The sequence below is a fragment of the Odontesthes bonariensis genome, chromosome 18, assembly GCF_027942865.1.
Source record: "Odontesthes bonariensis isolate fOdoBon6 chromosome 18, fOdoBon6.hap1, whole genome shotgun sequence".
Taxonomy (NCBI): Eukaryota; Metazoa; Chordata; class Actinopteri; order Atheriniformes; family Atherinopsidae; genus Odontesthes; species Odontesthes bonariensis.
The window spans coordinates 18851763-18870984 of NC_134523.1; the positions used below are offsets into that span (position 1 = coordinate 18851763).

General features: G+C 40.7%; 1 protein-coding gene across 13 annotated transcripts in view; it reads right to left on the minus strand.

The window, feature by feature from the left end:
• Positions 1-10847, minus strand: part of rims2b (regulating synaptic membrane exocytosis 2b) — a 41272-nt gene extending 30425 nt beyond the window's left edge. For 8 of the 13 annotated variants that reach the window (XM_075450212.1, XM_075450213.1, XM_075450218.1 and 5 more), the window contains exons 1-7: positions 10079-10842; positions 6652-6684; positions 6412-6513; positions 5690-5900; positions 3468-3643; positions 663-843; positions 57-291 (exon numbers count right to left, since the gene is read on the minus strand). In XM_075450212.1, the coding sequence (XP_075306327.1) occupies positions 57-291; positions 663-843; positions 3468-3643; positions 5690-5900; positions 6412-6513; positions 6652-6684; positions 10079-10227 (1087 nt within the window). In that variant the 5' untranslated portion in view covers positions 10228-10842. Of the gene's footprint in view, positions 1-56; positions 292-662; positions 844-3467; positions 3644-5689; positions 5901-6411; positions 6514-6651; positions 6685-10078 lie in introns of all 13 variants that reach the window. The other 5 variants (XM_075450222.1, XM_075450223.1, XM_075450221.1 and 2 more) reach the window with 3 other exon arrangements.
• Between the last annotated feature and the right edge of the window lie 8375 nt (positions 10848-19222).

The window sequence follows — 19222 nt, forward strand, 5'->3', positions numbered from 1 at the left end:
GAGCGCTCTCACAACACGAAGAAGGCACTAGCAGGGGGTCAGCTGTTTTTTCGTACCTGTATGCCTGAGGATCAGGTGTTCAGGCTCGGCAGTTGCCAAGGAAACGTCGCTGTGGCGACGCTGGTGGCGGACCCTGCCAACCTGAGCTAACATCCTCATGGCTTCCTCACTTGGCTGTGGTTTCACCGGGTAACGAGCCAGGTTAGGGTCGCTACGGTAACGAGCCTGAAACTCCTCCTCCTGCCGCCGTCGCAGCTCACGGTCGACCATCACCTGGTCCAAGGGGTGGTCCTGATCCAGAAGGGAGGAAGTTACAACATCAGCCAAGTCTGTCTGTCAGTGTTAAACTACGGTTAATAAAAGCTATTATTCGAATAAGAACAGAACCTAGTTTAATCTTCACCAACAATATGATGCAGTGTCATTTTCAATATCTGATAAATGTCAAAGAAAAATGATATAATGTATGACAAATCAAAAGCAAAGCCAAAACAAATAGCTACATTAAATCTGTCAGTTTTATATATATTATCATCATTTTAGTCTATATTTACATTTGCTTGAATGTTTTATGTTTTTTAAATTTCAAATTGTACTCATTATGGTAATAATCCCAATTGTGACCATAATCAGTAAACAACCCATTTTCCTAACAGACCCACCTGTGAGTGCCAGCGGCCTCTCCCATCCCTGATTGGTCGTCTTCGGGCCCGCAGCTCCTCCTCTCCGTTACCCTGGTAGCTGTGCGGTAAGCGAGTGCGACGCTCCAGACCATGGTCAGAGGGCGAGCGAGGCATTTGTCCTCCCCCACCATCATAATACGGCCCGGAGATGCTTCGTCTCCTGTTGAACACACAGAATGATGGACCAATCAGAGAAGAGGGCACGGAGGAACCTGCTAGATGATATAAACTATCATGGTTCCACACAGAGTTCACAAGAATCTGCTGAGACTGTGAGCTTCCTTTACTTAATAATACAACTACGAATAGAAATGATAATACTAATATCTAGAGCTCAAGTGACATGGGATTTTTCATGTTCTTCATTTTCTTGCTTCTTAACAGCAGATATCAAAGGATATGCAGAAGAAGTGTCTAATAATATCTAAGCACAACCTTACTGCCTCCATAGGAATCTAGACGGTAAGTAGCAGCGTGGTGCTGTTAATCAAATGCATTTGATTAATTGATCATCAGCAAGTGTGAGCACCTTGATAAAAATCAGAAGTTTTGTCAGTTTACTGGTCTGTAGCATTCAGTTGTGTGTTAACACAATGACAAGGAGGAAAGACATCAGCAATGATCTTAGAGAAGCAATTGTTGCTGCCCATCAATGTGGGAAGGGTTATGAGGCCATTTCCAAACAATTATGAGTCCATCATTCTACAGAGAGAAAGATTATCCACAAGTGGAAAACATTAAAAATAGTTCTCAGTAGTGGACGTCCCAGGAAGTTCAGCCCAAGGTCAGACCGTGCAATGATCAGAGAAAGTGCTAAAAACCAAGAGTCTACAGGCCTAAGAAAGCATGTTAAATGTTTAAGTTCATAACCTAAATACGAAAAAATAATTAGCTCAAGTTATTGCTGCTAAAGGGCTTATTCATGGGGTATACTTTCTCTTTTAAATATTGTTTCTGCAGTTTGTCTTATTTTTTGTTAAATGAATAATGACACATTGTAATATGTCATGTGTTATTGTCCATCTGAGGTTGTATTAACCTCATTTTATCACGTACAAAAATGTACAAAATCAGTTATTATTATGCCTGAAAACCTTTTAAAGCTTTACTTACTAATCACTTTTAAGGATGAAAAATGTACACATCGGATGATGCAAAATGCAACATGCAATTGGGGTCATCATCCGTTTATGAGTTGTCAGCAGCTTCACTGAGAGCAGGTCCCCCCTAAACCGATAACATCATCAAATACTACCCCATATTTATCTGGGTTCCTGTGTTGAATCTATGTATGAAGTCATTCAAATTAGCTCCACTTCCAACAGCAACACATCGCTCTAACAGATGGATCAACATGAGTTGAATTGTTAAGACTGATTAGTTGGGGAGAGAAGAGCACATTCACATAAAAACTTTAAAATACATCCCACTGCTGGCACTTTATGTACTTTAGCTTGAGTAGGGTTTTCCATACAGGACTTTCTCTTGTTATGGACTAAATTTTACTGTATTTCTGCTTTCATCAACTTAAAGATCTGAATATTTCTGATTACTGATGCCCTCATGTGTTCAGCAGGTTAATGCTGCAGCTGCTGAAAGTAGAGATGACTTACTGTCTTAATTAGTTGCTGGGTAGCTCAATAAAGTTTTACAAAAATCTAGAATCACATGCAAAAATATCTACAATAACAAGGTTCCAAAAATTAAACAAAAGTAACAGATAATTCAAGATATGAGATACATACTTAGATTAATTATACGTGCCTGGTCAGAGTGTATTAACACACACATCATGTGGACGTAGGATGACACACTGACACACTTATTTCAAAGAGGTATTGTGACCAGATGAGCATCCAAACTATGAGTTTGAAAAAGTTTGAACTGTGTTTTCAAGTTTTTTTTTCAGAGATAAAAATAAAGAGCCTCTTACTGTTTTGTGAGCTGTCGAAGGTTTGAAGCTTCATGACGGTTCAGCACACGACACATTGACACACATTAACACACACTCAGCAGGTTTATAACTGACAGCTGGAGCACAACAGATGCCCTGCCTACCCTGCATCTAGCCACTCCCCCTCCAGCATCCACTACCTCCCTGACTCCGCCCACACAGGAAATTACATCACTGTGGTTAGCCGCTGCTAGCCTGTGTGTGTTAGCATGCTGTATTTAGCAGCAGCAATAATCCCTTGTGATCTGCAGGATTAATAATCTGTTAATCTGATTACTGTGTGTTTGTGTTTGTGTGTGTGTGAGAGATGGGTGGATGATCTGCATGTGCGTGTTGAGGGGAGTAATGTGGAGTGGGTGAGCAATCTCTGTGTGTTAGAGTGTGTGTGTGTGTGTGTGTGTGTGTGTGTGTGTGTGTGTGTGTGTGTGTGTGTGTTGGTGGGCATATAATTGACACCAAACCATACCCTAAAGGACCAGTCTGAAGTTTTCTTGACAGTGATTCAGCAGTAACAGCCTGCAGACACAACTGAGGGTTAATATAACCCACAGTTTTATTCTTTTTACTAAATATCTATCTGCAAATTTATCTTCAGAAACCAAATCTACACAAATAAATGTTGATTAACTTATTGATGGATCAACTGATTAAGGGAAATTTTATACTGAACTACCAAGTTTAGATAAATTTGTGTTTCTCTGATCGTCACATCAACGTTTTTTCCAAATGTTCGATGTTTTTCCACTCTGTTTAAACTGTACCTCGAACTCATGTTCATACGTTCTGTTAATTACTAGTTTACATTATGTAATGATAAAAGCAACACTCACTGCTCAGCGGCTCCGTTACTGAGGGGCCCCGTGAGCCCTGGTGGCCCCTGTGTTGGTGGATGTGGAGCCCCGTGTGAGCCGGGATCGACGGTCAGCAGCGACGTGTTGGAATGAAACTCCCCCGACCGAGTGAGTATCTCCTGCTGCTTCCTGCACACGTTGCACACCCACATCACCTAAAGCACAGTCCGACACACACACACACACCTTTTAAACTGAAAGCAAATTAACAACATGGACTCTGTTGCTGGTCAGCACAGAGGTGTGGTGGCTAACTTTGCACATCACAGCAAGAAGGTTCCTGGTTTAAACTTCTGCTCTCTGTGTGGAGTCTGCATGTTCTCTCACAGTCATAAAACATGCATCTTAGGTTAACAGGTGATTCTGCATGAACTGTAATGAGCATGCATGGTTGTTTAGCTCTGTCAGTAGTCATAATAAGACTAGCCAATGATAGCTTGAATGCACCTCTAACAGCATAAAGTTGGTGTAGAAAATTAATGCAATGTAATTCTGTTGCCTAACATTTTCTGTGGGGTCACATGAGAGTGAAGAGACTCGATGAGTTGTTGAGATACTTTTACAAATAAGGTGGCTCCATCTGGTGTCCAAACACAACAACAACTGCAACAACGACCAAACCGCACCACATAAGACTGAGTTCTTACGTTCCTACCTTAGATACGATTTACTTGTTATTCATGTAATTTAATGGACTTGGCATAAAGGACTTAATTCAATCATTAATTAGCTGCTTCTATAGGACAAAGCTCAATTTGTACAGTGACCCACCAATACACATATTAGAAAAAAAAGACTTGAAATAAAAGAATTGTCTGTTCTGCAAAGGGAGCCCTGTTAACTGATAACCCTCGTCAATTTTTCTAATTCAGCTTTTCAATTTCAATTCTCCCCATATTCAACTATACTAAAATGTCCAGATATCTTTAGTAAGCATAAACTGTATCACAGTTTGGCAAAAAAAATTTTTAACAAAACAGCTAGATTTATATGTTGTCATATGGAGTCACATGAATTGGATTTGGTCTGAGTGGTTCGGAAATAAATAAATCACATTAATATCTTTAATAATAAGCATATGACAACAGAGGCTAATTGTTCTGAATGATCCTTATCAGCAGTCCCCTTGCTCAACTATCCACAGGATTTCACTTCTCAACCACAGATTACCCAAAAAGTGCAAAGGAATGGATCTGAGACCCATTTGTGAACATCCCTGGTGAACCAGTAAGAAGTTCACCAGACTAAAAAGTTAGTTTGAAACATCTCTGCTGACATTATAGATCAAAGGTCAACCGTGAATATCGAGAGAGTACTGAAAACAGCCTCCATTTCTAACAACACATTTTTATAGTGAATAAAACTAATCTGCGTCATAGACTGGACATACAGAACATAAAGTGGATGTCACTATCTTATTGGGGCGTCGAGATGGAGGAAAACATTTGGTGAGCTTTAGTGTTTTCATTCATGTGAGGAAAATGTGTGCTGTTTGTACGTTATAAAACACTTCTTAATTGTAATGATGATTAATCATATATAAACTGTGATAATATAAATTCATAGCTGTTCTCAGTACCTGACATTGATTGCATCATGGAGCTGCTGCCTCCACTGCAGAGGAAAAAGTGTGTTCTAGTACAATCCCGAAATTACAAAAAAGTGAACTACAATTTGATTTATATTGTGAATTAAACCTTTTTTAAAGGCTGTTCATTGCCAGAAGGCTTATACTTTATTCCCTCCACCCACTGCTCTCTGCAGCCAATCACATGCTGTATGTTTTTTTAGGCTATGTATTATATTATATGATTTCATAGCTTTCAATCAAATGAACTGTTGCAGAACATCGGGACACAGTTGGTTGAAGCTGCCTTTTTTTTCACATGTCTATTTGAGGCTGAGAAATTAAAGGTTTTGGCAAAAGTTAGTAATCATGTCCAGTTTTCAAGAAAACCCTTTGGGTTTTTAGGAGGTCATTTCAAAACAGTGTTTTAGTTTTGGGATACTTTTAAACTCTTTGTACAGATCCTAATAAGTTACACAACAAACAATTTGTGCAGAAAATGTCTGAGATTTGGGAAGAAAGATTTGTAGACATTGTTCTGAAATGAATATAAGACTGAACAGAAACCAAATCTATCTGTTTTTGCTTCTTGATAGTTCTATTTACTACGACATGCAAACGCATGAATACTGACCTTATTGGCTCTCAGTGGGACACGCCCCCCACAGCGGGCACAGAAGCGGCTCTGACAGTAGCAGCAGGCTCGGCCGCAGCCATCAGCAAACTTGGTCTTATGGCACACACCACAAGTAGGAGACTCGGCCCTCGTTGTCTGGGCCACCGGAGGCTCTTCCCCCAGCTTCTTCACCTGGTCTTTATACATCTCAAACTGCTGATGTAACTTCCTGTGAGGACGGGGAGGGAGTAGAGATCAGACAGTGGTCTCACGGTCACATGACAAATATTCCGTCCAGCTCTACTGAGGTCTGAACAACTGAATGATTCAATCAAGTTTCCTGTTTTGGTCAGTTTATACATCAGATTCGATGAAGAGGCTGAGACAAAGAGAATGGAGCCTTAAGATGTCGGCAGTCAGAGCTCTGCAGAAACAACATCACACAATGAGAGATTCTTCGGTATAGAAATGGTTGTCGGAGGCGTTGTGGTTAAATGCAAAAAAAAGAAAAAACAGGCAGACAGTCCACATTTTTGGGTCTCACTCTAGTTGGGGCTTTTAGTTCGATATTCTGTAACTCAGGGTGCTGGTTCCGATCTACTCCATGTCTACTCTTCTAGATTCATTTGTAAGACATCATAAAGCAGAACTTCAAGACAACACTGGATCTGATTTCTATTGGAGCTGAGCTACATGTTTGAAACACCTCTGATCAGTTCAGCCTCTAGTTTTTTACTCACGTCGGCAACTCGTTGTCAGTCGGACTTTTAACTTGCAGAACTTCGGACACATTGGCAGCAACATTATTGACCAACTGACTGAACCCTGAGAATGGATTCCACCTGTCCAGGTAACACAGAAAGTCAGCTGACAGGAAGCACATTTACCAGGGGACGAGGGCAATGTGGGAAAAGATATAGTTAAATGAATAAAAGAGGCGTGGCCAGGACAGGTGATGTAGATCGGACTGAGGTACTTACAAGGCTGAGGGAGGTTTCACTTCCTCCTGATCCCTGCAGACACAAACATTGTGATGATGATGACGATGACAAAAAAATTAAATAAGATAATGTCAGAACAGAAACCAACTAAAACTGAAATATCAAATAATCAAAAACATGGGAAACATTTAAATGAGCTGCTGATGTTCTTCTCATCGGGGGTTTATACAGTGCTGAGATTTTCTTTTTCTTTTGATTTATCACCACAAGGGGGCGTCTGATTATCTGGATTTCATTCTGCAGCAACAAAATGAGACCATGAGACCATGAGACCGAACACCCAGCCAGAGTCATGAAGAAGCTTCATGTGGTTCTCGGGATCAGTGAAAAGGTTTTAATGTTCTGTAAGGAGCTTCTAGAAACAGTGATAAGACTACTGACATCAATTAGGAGGCTCCGTGGGTCAAAGAGGAGGTTCCAGAGGTAGATGGTGAGGTTTTAAAGGTTACAGATAGGTTGCTATGGTCTGTTAAAAGCTTTTAGTCATCAGCAGTGAGGTTCTTGTGGTCAATAATGAGCTTCTACAGACCAGAGAGAAAGCTCTAGAGGTAAAGATGAGGTAATAAGGGTTTGCCAGACGTTCACTAACGAGGTTAGTGGTCAGCGGGCAGGTTCACGAGATCGCCAATGAGGTTCTAATCATCAGTGAGGATCCTCTCGAGACCTGTTGGGAAGTTCCAGATGTCAAGATGGGGTAATGTACAAAAGGTTAGTCAGAGGTTTCCCTAAGGAAGCTGGTGGTCAGTGTAGAGATTTAAAAGGTAAATGATGAGATTCTAGCCATCAGTGAGAAGCTCCTACATATCAGTTAGTCGGCTCTTGAGTTCACGAGGAGAGCTCCTGTAGATGGCTGATGAAGTAGTGGGGATCAATATAAGATTTTGAGTGTGAGACAAGGTCTGGTACAAATTTGTTAATAGGCTCTACTGGAGGCAGGATTTTGGAGGCAGGTGATGGGGTTCTAGTGGAGATCAGTCAGCAGGTTCAAGATGTCCTAAATAGGTTCCACAGGTCAGGACAAGCTGGACATCAGTGAGAAGCTAACAGAAATAAGTGATTAAGTTCAAGAGGTTGGTGGGAGGCTCCAATGGTCAGTAAGGACCTCCTGAAGATCATAAAGGATGTGCTAGAAATCAGTGAGAAGGTTCCACAGGTTGTGAGGAGGCTCTGGTGGTAGGAGAAGCCTCCAGGTGATAAGTGAGGAAGTTTGAGAGGTTTTGTTGAGGTTTCATTAGTTCCTTAGTATCTCCTAGAGACCAGTGAGTAAGTCATGTCTAGATGAGGTTCAAAGTGTTTATCTAGAGAACAAGGATGCTCAATTGTTTAGTTAGGTGCTCCGATGGATCAGTGAGTAGGTTCTAGAGGATCGACAGGTCAAAAAAGCCATCCCTGGGATCAATGAGGATGTTCTCATGATCAGTGACGAGTTTTAAGAGGTAAGTAAGAAAGATGTAGAGGTCAGGGAGGCAGACCAAGAGGTCAGCACGGAAGCTGTTTGTCACATTACTGCCAACCCTCTTCTTCTGGTTGTTCCATTGCTAAATATTAGTTGTGTGTGCTCTGCTGTGCGTTTCTCCCTGTAAGTTTGTTCTCAGTTGAACTTGCACAGCAGCAGCTCTTCCATTGAACGCAAACATAAACAACAGAAAGAAACACAAACAGAAAACAGCAAATTAAAAGCAGACATCATGTGATAACACAGCCTCTGAGCAAGGCATCAGACCTGGTGCTTGTTCAGCCACGCCTCATTACTAGTGATCTTTCTTGTGTTAACCTTTCAAACACTGGAGTGTTGGTTTGAACTCCACATGGGAATAGAGAGCTCTAATCATTATTGATTCATCTTCTGTGCTTCATCAATCTCTTGATTGGAGGATAATGTACATCTCAGTCTCTCAAGTTCAAAGTCTGTTTCCAGCAGCCGAAACAAAACAGTGTCATTATTTTAAGTAACAGAATTAAGAAAAATGCTAAAGCCTTCCTTCAGGCATTATATTAGGAGGAGCAATTTAAGAAATTAGAGGCTGAATCATCTATATCAGACCGCATTACAACAATAAGGAGGATAAGGAGACGACCATCCAACTTGAGCTTTATTTGTCTTCAGTGACATCTGGTGGCCATGGATGGCCATAACAGCTCGGTAAATATGCAAAATCATAATTTTGAGTCACACTAGACACCATCACATGAAACTCTTATAACCCTTATTCCATACACACTGATACGGGTATCTGATATTTAGCTCCAGTGGCTCATAATATAAAAGTTTCAGCAGTGTTAGTGTTTCTGATGGTGGAAGACATTTTACTCTGACACTTGCTTCTGATTATCTAATTATGACCTAATAAATTCTTAATAATTTCAGTTGTTTTCTTATTTACCACCCAATTAATTTGCTCTGATTCTATGCATTGATTGATTAATTTATCACTTCTGGAGATTATTCTGCAAATCCATCCAAATTAATTGCATTCATATAAAAAATGCTCTAGTCTTCAGAAATCCCAAAACCTTGAGACACTTTGATCCACAAGAAACCTCCGCTCCAATCCACCAACACCCGCACTAATGTGATAAATGGATTTAGCTTGTAGTCCTATTAAAACCAACAGAAGGGCTGTCTGTGAAAAGCATCCACATGGCAAAAACCACCAAATTCTTTGTTCTTACCAGCAACCCGGGCCACAAAGTCTGCAGGATTACAGAAAAAGCACCCTGGGTTAAGTGCATATACCCCAGAATAAACTGCATTACCCAGAATCCCGACTCTCCTGATCCGCCTGCAGCACCAAACTCATCAAAGAAAGAGATTTGAAAGATCCTAACCCCGCAAGTTTTCGGGTTTCTGGTGATTCAAAGACAATTTCACTGATAAATGACTGCTAAGCTACCCCCAACACACACACACACACACACACACACACACCTTCTGTTTTCATTCATCTTTCTCTCCTTCACACTCACAGATGCTGGTTTTCTCACTGCTCCACCGCCAGAGAAAAGATTCCCAGGAAGCCTTTCGTTGTCTTCCAATGGGCCTGTACTCAGATCCATTTTTTTCTCTGCTGCAGCCACAACAATCAATGTTCAGAGAACATTTCAAATTCATACTTCTCTTCATCTCATCAGCACATTTTCACTAGCTGTCAGGACACGTCAATTCTTTTCCCCTCCTTATGTTTAGCTGATGATTTTCAAGTCGTTTTACTTGAGCAGATCTACCTTTTACTATGTGATCATTTATTTCTTCACAGCTCTTACCATCAGTCAGCATCATAGTTTATGAACAAGAGGTCAGAGGTCACCTTGTTTTTATATAATTTATGACGTTTTATTTTATAATGGTTTCACCTGCTGCAGCTAAAAGGGAAAAAAAAAATGATTAACTATTGAGTCCTCTTACTTTAGCATGCTCTGCTCCTTCTCGTCCTCCTTCTTCTGTCGCTTCATCACGGTCAGGATGATGCTCCGCTCCTCCTCGGTCAGGTGGCTCAGGTCCGGCAGCTCCGGCCCGGCCCCGGTGGACGGTGCAGGTCCGGCCGCTCCAGACATCCTGACTGAGAGCCGCCGGGAGACAAGGACGCGGTCAGTCAGTCCAGTTCGGCGCTGCTGAAGGCCGTCAATACCAATAATAAATCATGTTGATGTTGGGGATGATGGATGCTGCAAAGCAGCAGAGTGTTCATATTATTTTTGTCCAGCTCCAGGAGCGTTCAGCGGCTCTACGTGCTGCTCTGTGACCGCGGTGAAGCCTCGAGGAACGGACACAGCAGCGGTCAGAGGGCTCCATCCGCACCTTCACCCGCCATCAGATCATCTACCTGTTCATCTGCTCATCCGTCCATCCGTCATCTACACATCCACCCATCACCTCCCTTCTTCTCTCAGGCGCAGCGGCGTCCTCTTGCCTGTTTATTCCGCAGTCATGTCGCCTCCTTTGGTGCTCGGCGGCGGCGGCTCCGGTCGGCTCACCGTCCGGACGTGAGCTCTCATCATCCGCTCCTCCGGGGCGGTGCGGCCCTGCTGCTCCACCTGCTGATGTAGCGTTATCCCGCTGAGGTTTTTTTTCGTTTCGTCTCGGTTTTAATGGACGCAACTACGGTGGAGGAGACTGAGGAGAAAATAAATAAATCCTCCATAGGAAGGGGGCGGGGCCACGACAAGACGGAGTTACGTACAACAAAGATCAGCTGGTCGTTGGCTGGTGGGCGGTAGTGGCGGTGGTGATGGTGCGGGGGTGGAGGCGCAGGAGAGGCTAAACATAGACCTGCAGCCAAAGATAGAAATACAACAAAACACACTCTGCAGTCAGTCAATGAATACGTTTATTGATGACTCGATCACGCCTGTCTGCTATTTCTGGATCGCACGGTGAGTTAAAAAGGACACAGTTTAAACATTTATCGACTTTACTATTAGGAACAGAACATAAAACTACTCATTCAAAATGAAGCTCTTTACATTCAAAGTAAGAATGAAAGAAAAATGTGAACAAATCACAAGAATTAGCCTAAGAAGACTAAAATAAATATTAATAGTCTCTAGAGGTAATATAATATAATATAATATAATATAATATAATATAATATAATATAATATGCAAGCTTTTCATCAGGATGCTTTTTTTAACTTACACGGATTTACTGAAAAACTCTGTGAAGCACAGCGTCCCCTGCTGGAGAACTATAGTTAAACTAAGACTAAAAGCTTCTACAACAACCCCAGGCAGAAAATATTGATCACTCTTAGAAGATGTTAATGAAACTGTTTTATTTCTGTGGAGAGAAAAAAAAATCGTTGTTTTCTTCAGCTTTAACAGCTGAATATTGTGGCTCTGTGGAACACAAACAGACATCATCATCATCAACTTTATTATATAGCCTTTTAACACAGCTGTGGCTGAAACAAAATGCTGTACAACACAAAATAAAAGAAGGCTTAAAACACAAGAACAATGTAAAAACAACAATAAACAACAACAATATTAAAATAATAAAAACAATAAAACAATACTAGAAACAGAGTCTCATGCTGGGTTAAAAGCCAGGGAATAAAAATGGGTCTTGAGACGGGTTTTAAAAATGGGCAGTGAAGGGGCCTGTCTGATGTGAAACGGGAGGTCATTCCACAGTTTCGGACCGGCAGTGGAAACATGGAGACATGGTTAAACCATAAGAAGAAAAAAGCCAAATGTGAACACGATTAAGAAACCCTGCTGACTTACTGGTCCAAAGCTCATTTAATCTGAAAAATATACAGTGAAAGTTAACTGTTTCTTCTCTCTGAAGCATTTTCTGTGGTTATTTATTTAGCTATAATTTATTCATTTAGTTACACAAGCCTAATTTACAGAAAAGCTGTGAGGTTTTCTGAAAAGTAAATATGTATTTTGTTGATTTGTTTGAAACTTTAACAAATGCACTTACACAAGAAAAGATTCTCAGTGTCTTTGCTGACCAACTCTGCTGTTGTTAGAAAATACAAAACAGTGTAGGTTGTAATGCCAGTAATACATCCAAAAGATTCCAGAATAATTGTTATCCAAATGTACACCATGCATGTTCAGTGTTTTACACATGGAAAATAAACTAAAAGAAATAAAATGCAGGGTCACGTGCAAATTATTTAAACTCATTACATAGGAGAAGTTGTGTAATAGACATGTCAGTAAAGTCAAGTAATGCATTTTACTACAGATTCCAGCAAAACACAGATTTTGCTTTTAAACGGTTGTGTGCTACTTTTCAACAACCAACCACTGCAGCAGCACATTGTGTTTTACCTTAAATGAATACCCTTTCTCCTAATTAACTGATACTCTTCATGCAAGAGACAAGGCAACTAAAGAAAACTGATTTCCTGGTTTTTGTTCAATAAAACCACACACAGGGCGCCACGGTGGTGTGGTGGTTAGCCCAGTCATCTCACAGCAAGAGGGTTCCTGTCTCAGATCCCAGCTGGAGTTTGCATGTTCTCCCTGTGCATGCGTGAGTTCTCTCCTGGTTCTCCGGAAAGAAAACATTGTTAGGTTAATGTTAGGTTAATTTGTTATTGTGCATGTTTGTCCCTGTGTGGCCCTGAGATGGACTGGCGACTTGTCCACAGTGTACCCCGCCTCTCACTCAATGGCAGCTTGGATAGGCTCCAGCACCCCCTGCAACTTTGAATTGGATTAAGCGGATGGATGGATGGAAAACCAGGCACACACTTACAGACTTCACATTAAAGGTAATGTGAAGAGAGTCACTCGACAATTCGCATTAGATCAAAGCAAGTTTTTTTGACAATCATCACCCTTTATGCAGTGACAGATCAGGTGTGCAGTTATCAACACCACAAAGACTGCTAGGAAATATGAGAAATGCTTTCAAGCGTGAGGTGCCATGAATTAAAGTGCTAAAACGTCACAAGCGGGTGACAAAAACTGTTTCATACAAGAGTTGCAACTCTCCCTTTCAATGACCCTGAAAACATCTGCAAAGTTTAGTTTTGTAATAATGTGTACAAACAGGCAGAACCCGGCTGACATGGCAGCACAGCACCGGACAGTTTAACACAGTGGCTGAAATTATCTTAAAGCTTAACCTGTGCACCAACAGCAGGACCGACTGACCAACACATTCTAGAAAAAATACTTACATAGCATCTATCTGTTTTTCTAAATAACTGCCACATATGAAAGACTTTCATTTCATTTTAATCATTCAGAAGCCACACATGAGAGTCTTGGGATTAACTGCTGTGAACTCATGTAAAAGACTTTAATAGAACAACTGCAGACCCTCACACATCTTGGGTCATAGCCAGCTAATTGGGATGTCATTGTCAGTGTGTTCCAATAAGCAAATGTAGCTAATCATGCTTCAGAAAAATGATTAATAAGGATAAATGCAGAAACAATGTCTCAGAAAGTTTTTGTTTAAAAATATGAGTTGTTCTGCTGTTTTGGGGCATTGTCTGTTTCCATTTTTACATTTGACTCTAATACGTATATATTTGCCTGTGTCCTCGTTCCCTAACTGCTTGGTGCCTTACACTTCGCTTCCATGAAACTCTTTCAAAAGGTATTTTTTAATGTTTTAAAATGGTGTCTGAAAGTGCCAAGACAAGACTGACTGAAAACGCTTAAAGATCCCTTGAATCTCTTTTAGGTCCTCTAAACACTGATCGAACAGCAAAAAGTAGAATCTTTTATGGACATTTTTTATTTTTCAATGTTGCCACCTGAGTTTTCATCGTCTTCCTTCTTTGTTTGGACAGGACTGAAATGTGACTTTGGTGATATCTGCCTCCTGCGGGCCTTGAAGCCGCTCTCCATCCTGACTCGCCCAGACTTCCTCCCGGCAAACACAAACAGGTAATGAAAGACACTGAAATTAAATTACAATCCTGTTTAAAAAAGTAAAGATGCTGTGTAAACTGTAAGTAACAACAGGACAAAATCCATCTAATTGGATTTTGGATAAATTATCATAATTTAAACCTTGTTTTTCATTGACAATATATTGTCAACATATAAAATGCTGAAACTGGATAATTGCGTGTCTTTTGTCATGACCCCTGCACGTCCACTTGTGGTTGGTTAGGTTTTAACCTATTTCTTTTCTACTGACTAGTGTGATCTTAAGTGTCTGCGGGCCCAATATGGTGACATTTGCTTTTCCCGAATCCACAGGTAACTTTGTTCTCTATGTGCAGATTACAACACTTATTTATCCTCCTTATTTATCATGCATATGTGGTGGAAATTTTAGTAAGGCACAGAGTCAGTTATTTTCTGAGGAGATAAGAGGCTTTTAATAATATCTTGCAAGAGAGAACAACACAGCACAAGGTACAGAGCTGTTCTGACCACTGAGACAAAAACAATTCAGTTATAATGCACATTGTCGCGTCATTGATCCTTGGGACTGGTTGAGCGTTCTTATCTAGTCTACCTTTCCTCCCTAACTACAGTCAAGGTTACACAGACACAGCTGCAAGTACCAGCTTCATTTCTATCCTCCTTAAAGTGCATATATGTGTGATCATATAACAAGCACACAATGTTTTCGGGAGGAAAGAGAAAAACAGGATATGTTGGTATCTTGCGGCGAGGTCATCTGCAGGTTATACACAGTAACACTCAATACAATGCATATAAGAATACATTTTCCATTACACATACCAAACACAACACAGATATGACTGACTTCCACATCCCTGATGTAAACCTTTAATTTGAAATTGTGATTTGGTTTAATAAATCTTGCCTTTTTGTGGCCATTTTAACAAAGTCATGAAAAACAAATTTCAAAAAACTAGAATGAATCAAATCAATCGGCTATCTCACTCAACCCTACAAAGAATTGATCAAAATTACAGTTTTTATTTTCCAAGTCAATGCAAAAAGAGCTTTCAAATCTTTGCATGATTATGGTGCATGATTATCCTATACATACATGCAGCGCTGCAATTTTTACATGCACTGGATACAGTGTATCACAGAGCAATGAGCTCTGTTACTGGTCTCTGGTTAAATGGTTGATTTAGATGGTTTGGTTTGTCTACGCAAAGACTCAATGACACGTCTACTTTTATCGGTCTCCTTCATATATACAGATCAATATCCTTCAAAATGGTGGGAAATGTTATTGCATTCCCTTCCCCAGACAAGATTTCAACATCTTGTCCCATAACCCAAACTAAATGTTGATATTGTTACATCGTTTACTTGAAATCCAATGATCTGGTCTGACTAAATAAGATTGGAGACAGATTAATACAGATCAATATATATATTTTTTTTATTGATTCATATTGCCCCCATGTGGCTGCTGATATTGAGCCATCTACCTGTCTTAGCCGGTCACTGTTTTGGACTTTTGATCTTCATGAAACAAAAACAAATAATGACCTCAGACCCAAGAAAGCTCACATGACCAGTCAGACTTCAACAACAAGATGTTCCTCAGCAATTAAAGACATTAACCATTAAGCAGGTGCTCAGGGCATAAAGAAAAATATTAGTTGTTAAAACCCACATCGTGCCTCCTCGACGTGGGCGGGGTCGTCGTAACACGGCTGCGCGAAACCTCCGTGACGTCATTTACACGGCGCCGAGCAACGTACAAATCTGGAAGACCAGAACAACAACAACAACATACGAGGAGGTAGCATGGAGGACACCAAGGCGCTCGTGTTGCTGCTCACCCAGTGGCTTTTTGTCGCACAGAAGGCAAGAGAAGAGAGCCAGAGAAGACTCCGGGCCGCCAGACAAAACAGTATTGAAAAGTACCGGAGACTTTTGTTATACATAGAGCAGTGTGACGCTCAAGATCAGAGAAGACGAGCTTCAAAAAGACGACGTTTGGAGGTAAGCTAACGGTTGCTAACGCTAGCTTTTATCATCCGCGTTACATTGTACAATACTGGCTGCATGCTATTGCTATAAAACATTAAAATGTGTATGTTGTATGTGTGTTTCAGATGCTTCTCTGCTCGCGAAGCCGCCGTCGCAAGCCGTCGGTTTGGGCGTTCAACCGATCCTCTGAGTGGTGGGATATAGTTGTCCCTGGCTTCACCAACGCGCAGTGGGTGCAAAATTTCAGAATGTCCGAAGAAACGCTGGATTTTCTATGCAACAAACTGCGCCCTATTTTGGAGCGGGAAGACACAAGCTTCCGCGAATGTGTGGCCCTGAAGAAGAGAGTGGCTATCGCACTCTGGAAGCTTGCTACTGGCTCAGAGTACAGAAGCATCGGACACCTTTTCGGAGTCAGCGGCACAACGGTGTGCCGGTGTGTGCAGGAGTTTTGTGCTGCGGCAGAGACGGTGTTGGTCCCAGAGCAGATCCGTTTGCCTAATGAAGAAAAATTCAGAGAGATGGCTGCTTACAACGAGAACAGATGGGGGCTCCCACACTGTGTTGGTGGGTCTGGGTACTAAAGTATAATCCGTTTTTCTGTCAAAACGAAAAAACGAAAAACGGAAGTAGCTGTCCTTTTTCCTTTTTTCGTTTTAAACCAAAAACGAAAAAACGGCAAAAAAAACGGATTTTGTTGATTTCATAAAAAAACGAAAAACGAAAAAACCAAAATCAAATAACGGACCAAATTTGGTTTTTGGAAATGACTTTTTTCATTTTTCGTTTCTTACATTCGAACATGACGGCAGGCAGACCGGAAGCGGAAGTAACGCCAAAATAAAATTAGCGTGCTAATTTAATATCAAACATATTTTCCGCTCTTTATACACCCATTGTAGGTAGTAGGCTGTATTTATTTTAGTTAAGTGAAACTACAACAGCTGGTTGTTTGGGAGAACGTGATAGCCTATATAGAATTATAATACGCTTAAAAAAAGTGATCACAGGCAAATATGACAAAAGATGAGGCTAGCCTTTCATTTCTAGCTGAACATTGCATCTACAAACCTTAAACAAAATAAACAACCGTCTTTTTTTTTCTTAAAAGATGTTTTATATCTCATATTATATTTCATATAATTTTCTGATGGCAATTATAGAATGCGAGTGCGTGTGTTATATTGAAAGCGAGGCTGTCTATGAATATAGACAACAGTGAGTTGTTTTTTTTTAAATGTGTTTAATTTTTTCAATAAGCAGACATACAAAAGACAAGACTAGACAGACTAATAAAACGACGACAACAACAACAAGCTGGGAACAACAACAGAAAAATCAAAAACTCAAATGGAAGGATCAGTTTCAGATAGATGTGACAGGTACATTATACAGTATAAAATGAGCTAGAGATACAGCGGGAGCTGAAAAAGAAGAGAGACACCCCCCCCCCCCCCCAATGTCCTGTGCCATCCTCTCAATGAGGGGGCTTTATCTGAAATCCAGTGCTGTAGAATGACATAACATTATACAGCTTCTTCTGGTACTTATCAGTCACACGCTCACTGGGAAGGCCCAGAAGGAGAGAGACCGGGTCGAGATCGAGGTCCTTTTTCACAATCTTTTGCATTTCAAATAAGATATTACTCCAATAAATTTGTATTTTAACACAGGATCAGAAACAGTGAGTAAGATCACCAATTTCTGTCAGAGACTGTGGTCAGTAGCACTGGAACTCCACAAGGAACGGTGCTCTCCCCGGTGTTGTTCACCCTGTACACCACTGACTTCAACTACAACTCAGAGACCTGCCACATGCAAAAGTTCTCGGACGACACCGCCATTGTTGTATGCATTAAGGATGGGCAGGAGGGGGAGTACAGGGGACTGGTGGAGAACTTTGCCGGATGGTGCAGGTCAGGACCAACCAGCTGCAGCTGAACACCACCAAAACAAAGGAAATGGTGGTTGACTTCAGGCGAACCACCCCGCCCCTGGTGCCTGTCTCTATCGAGGGGGAGACAGTGGAGACAGTCTGCCTCTTTCTGTCTGCCTCAGTGCAGGTCCCAGCGGGCTCTCAATACAAGGTCTTCAGCAGTTTGGTGTCTAGATTGTTCAATCTGGACAATGTGGTGGTCCTTCTCACTGTTGGGCCCATGCCAGGATTGCTGGAGATTACAGTAAAATACACCCTGACATAGCCTACAGTTAAGAGTGAACATGTCAGACCCTGTAATGTGACCTTGCATTTTGCTCCTTTGAAGCCAAAATGTTGCAGGTGTGCGGACAAAGTGGAGTAAACAAAGTAAACAAAATATTAATAAAGACATGTGGGGGGGGGGGTGTCTCTCTTCTTTTTCAGCATCCGCTGTATCTCTAGCTCATTTTATACTGTATAATGTACCTGTCACATCTATCTGAAACTGATCCTTCCATTTGGGTTTTTGATTTTTCTGTTGTTGTTCCCAGCTTGTTGTTGTTGTCGTCGTTTTATTATTTTTTCTAGTCTTGTCTTTTGTATGTCTGCTTATTGAAAAAATTAAACACATTTAAAAAAAAACAACTCACTGTTGTCTATATTCATAGACAGCCTCGCTTTCAATATAACACACGCACTCGCATTCTATAATTGCCATCAGAAAATTATATGAAAACAATATAAAACATCTTTTAAGAAAAAAAAAGACGGTTGATTTTGTTTAAGGTTTGTAGATGCAATGTTCAGCTAGAAATGAAAGGCTAGCCTCATCTTTCGTCATATTTGCCTGTGATCACTTTTTTTAAGCGTATTATAATTTTATATAGGCTATCACGTTCTCCCAAACAACCAGCTGTTGTAGTTTCACTTAACTAAAATAAATGCAGCCTACTACCTACAATGGGTGTATAAAAAGCGGAAAATATGTTTGATATTAAATTAGCACGCTAATTTTATTTTGGCGTTACTACCTACAATGGGTGTATAAAAAGCGGAAAATATGTTTGATATTAAATTAGCACGCTAATTTTATTTTGGCGTTACTTCCGCTTCCGGTCTGCCTGCCGTCATGTTCGAACGTAAGAAACGAAAAATGAAAAAAGTAATTTCCAAAAACCAAATTTGGGTCGTTATTTGATTTTGGTTTTTTCGTTTTTCGTTTTTTTATGAAATCAACAAAATCCGGTTTTTTTGCCGTTTTTTCGTTTTTGGTTTAAAACGAAAAA